Source organism: Drosophila subobscura, chromosome J, assembly GCF_008121235.1.
Source record: "Drosophila subobscura isolate 14011-0131.10 chromosome J, UCBerk_Dsub_1.0, whole genome shotgun sequence".
Lineage (NCBI taxonomy): Eukaryota > Metazoa > Arthropoda > Insecta > Diptera > Drosophilidae > Drosophila > Drosophila subobscura.
In genome coordinates this window covers 4,389,733-4,393,349 of record NC_048532.1, presented here as the reverse complement: position 1 = coordinate 4,393,349, position 3,617 = coordinate 4,389,733, and the positions used below count along the sequence as shown (strand labels likewise).

General features: G+C 40.0%; 1 protein-coding gene across 1 annotated transcript; it reads right to left on the bottom strand.

Moving 5' to 3' along the window:
* Window positions 1-241: 241 nt before the first annotated feature.
* LOC117893873 lies at window positions 242-970 on the bottom strand. Its single transcript, XM_034800644.1, has 2 exons — window positions 898-970; window positions 242-834 (listed from the first exon to the last, which is right to left on the bottom strand). The coding sequence occupies exon 2, from the start codon at window positions 830-832 to the stop codon at window positions 257-259; it is 576 nt and encodes a 191-aa protein (XP_034656535.1). The 5' UTR covers window positions 833-834; window positions 898-970; the 3' UTR covers window positions 242-256.
* Window positions 971-3,617: the final 2,647 nt, after the last annotated feature.

Sequence of the window (3,617 nt, the reverse complement as noted above, 5' to 3'; positions counted from 1 at the left end):
ATTTTAGTGCCGGATCTGCTTTTATCTCCATTTAAATGGGTGCCGTGCTTTTGGTGCCACTAATGAGGTACTTATTTGGCTGGTTTGTTTTTGTGGTACCAAATATAAAATTTTTCTTATTCATATTTTCTCACTATATTCTTTCCCTTCCCTTTTGCTTCTTAACATTGTACTGACAATTCACATCATCACAACGAGCACAACTAAATATTAAATACACAATTGTCAGAATTGGCGCCAAAACTAATGCAGATATTTAATTTAGCTTGCGTTTATTCCTTGAACTCTTCAAAATCCCTTTGATTCTAGTGGCACCAGCTTTAGGCTGCTTTCCCGCTTTGATCAGTTTACCGCAATGGCCGGCCAATTCCTTGAAAGCGTCTTGTATCATGCGAGAAGATCGGCTCAGGAAGCTGAACAGTCCGTACTGCTTATGGGTGGCTGGGGAGACCATTGCCCAACTAAACACACTTAGTCCCACGGTGATCGCCTCCAGAAGAACCAAACGATGGTTATCCGTCTCAGTGATAAGTCGAAGAACCATGTCGATAGTACCCTCTAGTTTAACCCAGAAAAACATCATGGTAATCTCACTAATGATCAAAACACAGATTGTATCCAGCAACGTCTTGAACAACCGACTCTTACGGTACATTTTCTTTGTTAGTATCTCATTGCCGTGCAGCACATCCATCATAGATAGGAAAAATATAAGGCTGCCAAAGCGGGTTCGGTGTTGATAGCGCTCATCCTCTTCTTCCAGAACTAAGACCGAGAAATTGGAGAACAGGCGAATGTAGCAGGCGAACAGAATTGGTATTACTTTTGTCATGGCTATAGGTGGGCCATTTATAAGGAAAACTGAACAAAAGCTTTTGATATCAAATATGAACTTACTCTTGAATTATTTGACTTCTAAGTCTTCAATAGTTACTTATAACAGTTAAATAAGCTAGTGGTACCACTTGTATAGATCTACGAGCTACCATTATAAATAAAATATCTAAATATTTTCGAATTTCAATACTCACTAACTCTAGAATGTATTTGATACAAATATGAAACGCTATGTTTACATGTCGGTGAACTACAACTAACTGAATATGAAATGAATTTAAAGGGATAGACCTTATTTATGTTAGTTACTATATTTTAAGTTACCAAATAAGATAGGTAGACAAGTGTTTCGTGCGCGGAAATAATAGAAAACGAGAAGGGACGTGTGAGACGCTTCTTACGCGTCACAACTTTTATACCCGGCACTCAGTACTACATCTGGACCTCGGCGGTGTTTTGTCAAATTTTACATTTTTTCTTCATCTGTCATCTACATCAACAACACTACTTACGCCAACACGCTCCTTTAGCTTGCCACTCTCCCCTAGAAACATACACTGCAGAGTCAGGGCAAAGTCCTGGCAGAGGCAGCGGCAGAGACGTGTCAGGGGCAGAGGCCATAAACTGCGCGAAGCAGAGTGTGCTGCTATAAGCTGCGGGACGGGGTGGGTTTGGCCACTGCAAATTAATTTCGGCATTGTGGCTATAATAATGATCCAATCGTATCCCAATTTGGTGATCTGATAGATATGCTCATTCCCTACGGAATGGAATAGTTTTCTGTTATCGTCTAAATTGTAGATTTGGGAGGTTTTCGCCCTTTTGCGGGGTCGTAAGGGGCGGGGCTCATTTTTAAAATACACTTGCAACAGTGTGAACATACAGCAGTCTGGAGCCAAAATTTGGTGGCTCTAGCTCCTATAGTCTCTGAGAAATAGCCGACAAACAGGACGGACAGACGGACGGACGGACAGACGGACGGACGGACAGACGGACGGACGGACAGACAGACATGGCTCAATCGACTTGGCTATTGATGCTGATCAAGAATATATTTACTTTATGGGGTCGGCAACGGTTCCTTCGGTGCGTTACATCCAACCGTTATTCGCACAAATACAATATACCCTATTTAATCTTCGAGTACCGGGTATAACAAACAAATTTCCTTCTGGCTATTTCTGTTCTGTTATTTGCTTCTTTTTAACTACAGCTTGTTATGTCAAAAGCTTTGGTTGGTTTGTTTGTTAAGATTCTAAATTCTAAGATTAGTTTCTACATCATGCACCTTGTGATAAATCAAAATAATAAAGAAACTGGACGGCGAATGCCTTGAGGTGAACACTGAGCAGCCCGCACAGGTCTGAGAAATGTACTGCAATTCGTAAGCGTCGCAGATAATTTATTACCAGGTGGCAGGCTCAGATATTTACCTTTACCTTTACCTCAATTAATTGGCTCCTTCCAGAAAGCCAGCACCCCTGAAAACCTTGAGGTAACCACAGTCAAGATGGTTTATAGTTGCACACATTTGTTTTGGTATTGGGGTTTGTCTGAGGTGGCCGTGCGCCTAACTATGCTGCTGGTAAATAATTCATTAATTCTCGCTTACGATCTAAATCCGCTTTAGAACTCAGGAACTTAAACCAGGGTGAGTACAAAGAGGACGCGAACTTTAGTTGAACATCGCGACGAATGGCAAGGCCCCCAGCTATTGGACACGCCAGTCTATTCCCAAATCTAATAAAAGTCTCGTTTACCTTAGTCAACTCTACTCTCAGGTGTAGGAACTAACGGTCACCGCGTATGGCTTCTGCAAAGCTGAGTGAAAACATTTGCAGTCTCAAATTTCAGCTACTATTGTTGACTTAAGAACACTGGAAATGTGGGTGTATCCCTATTTTTGTATGTTGTTTTTGTTTTAAGTCTGAAAGTTTAAGATGTACAATAACCAACTAACTTTTCTGGCGAGAGTTACAGGACATAGTGGGGTACCGAAAATAAATAAACACAAACGGACCAGAAACTTAGAGAACACCCTTCTGTCCATGGCTATGCTTCGGCAGAGCGGTTCCATGGTTTTATGGCTCTAAGGTTTTGCCTTCGAAAACAAAATAACGTCAGACCATTTTTAAGTCCCACATCTTACAGAAAACGAAAAATCGTATCGGGTATTTTTACCGGTTATAAAATTACCCGCTCTGGATTAGAGGTTACCATTTTTTTGTTTTGTTTTTTTTTATGTCCAAAATCATAAATTTTAGTTGAAATGTGTCAAAATACAGCGGAGTGTCGTACAGCATCTAAAAGCTTTATGATCTAATTGATACATAAAATATGCAAAGAGGAATTTGTAATAAATTCAAGACCAAAAGTGATTTTAGCTTCAATTATCTTTTTATACTCTCATTAGCAATGGAGAGAACATTACTAATTTCTATAACGAGAACAAAATAAAGCACTACACTTTAAATGATTTCAGCTTTGCTTGGATTAGGTCTATTGATTTTCTGTTATACTTCGCTGTGTCCACGGTTCTGTGTTGCTGTGTTCATTGCGAGAAAGTCCTAATTTAGATTTTCAATTTAATCGCAACATATGGACAGGCTTCTTAAAGGTCATTGTTTCCGACTACCTGGATTAATGCACCAATCACTGGATGACTAAGGCGATATTAAAGCAAGCGGTTGACAAGCGAGCTTCTCCTTAAGAGTTTCTGAGTCTTCTCGCTACAAATATTAAATGTAATCTTTTTTTGTTTGGCAGTCAGGTCCGTTGAT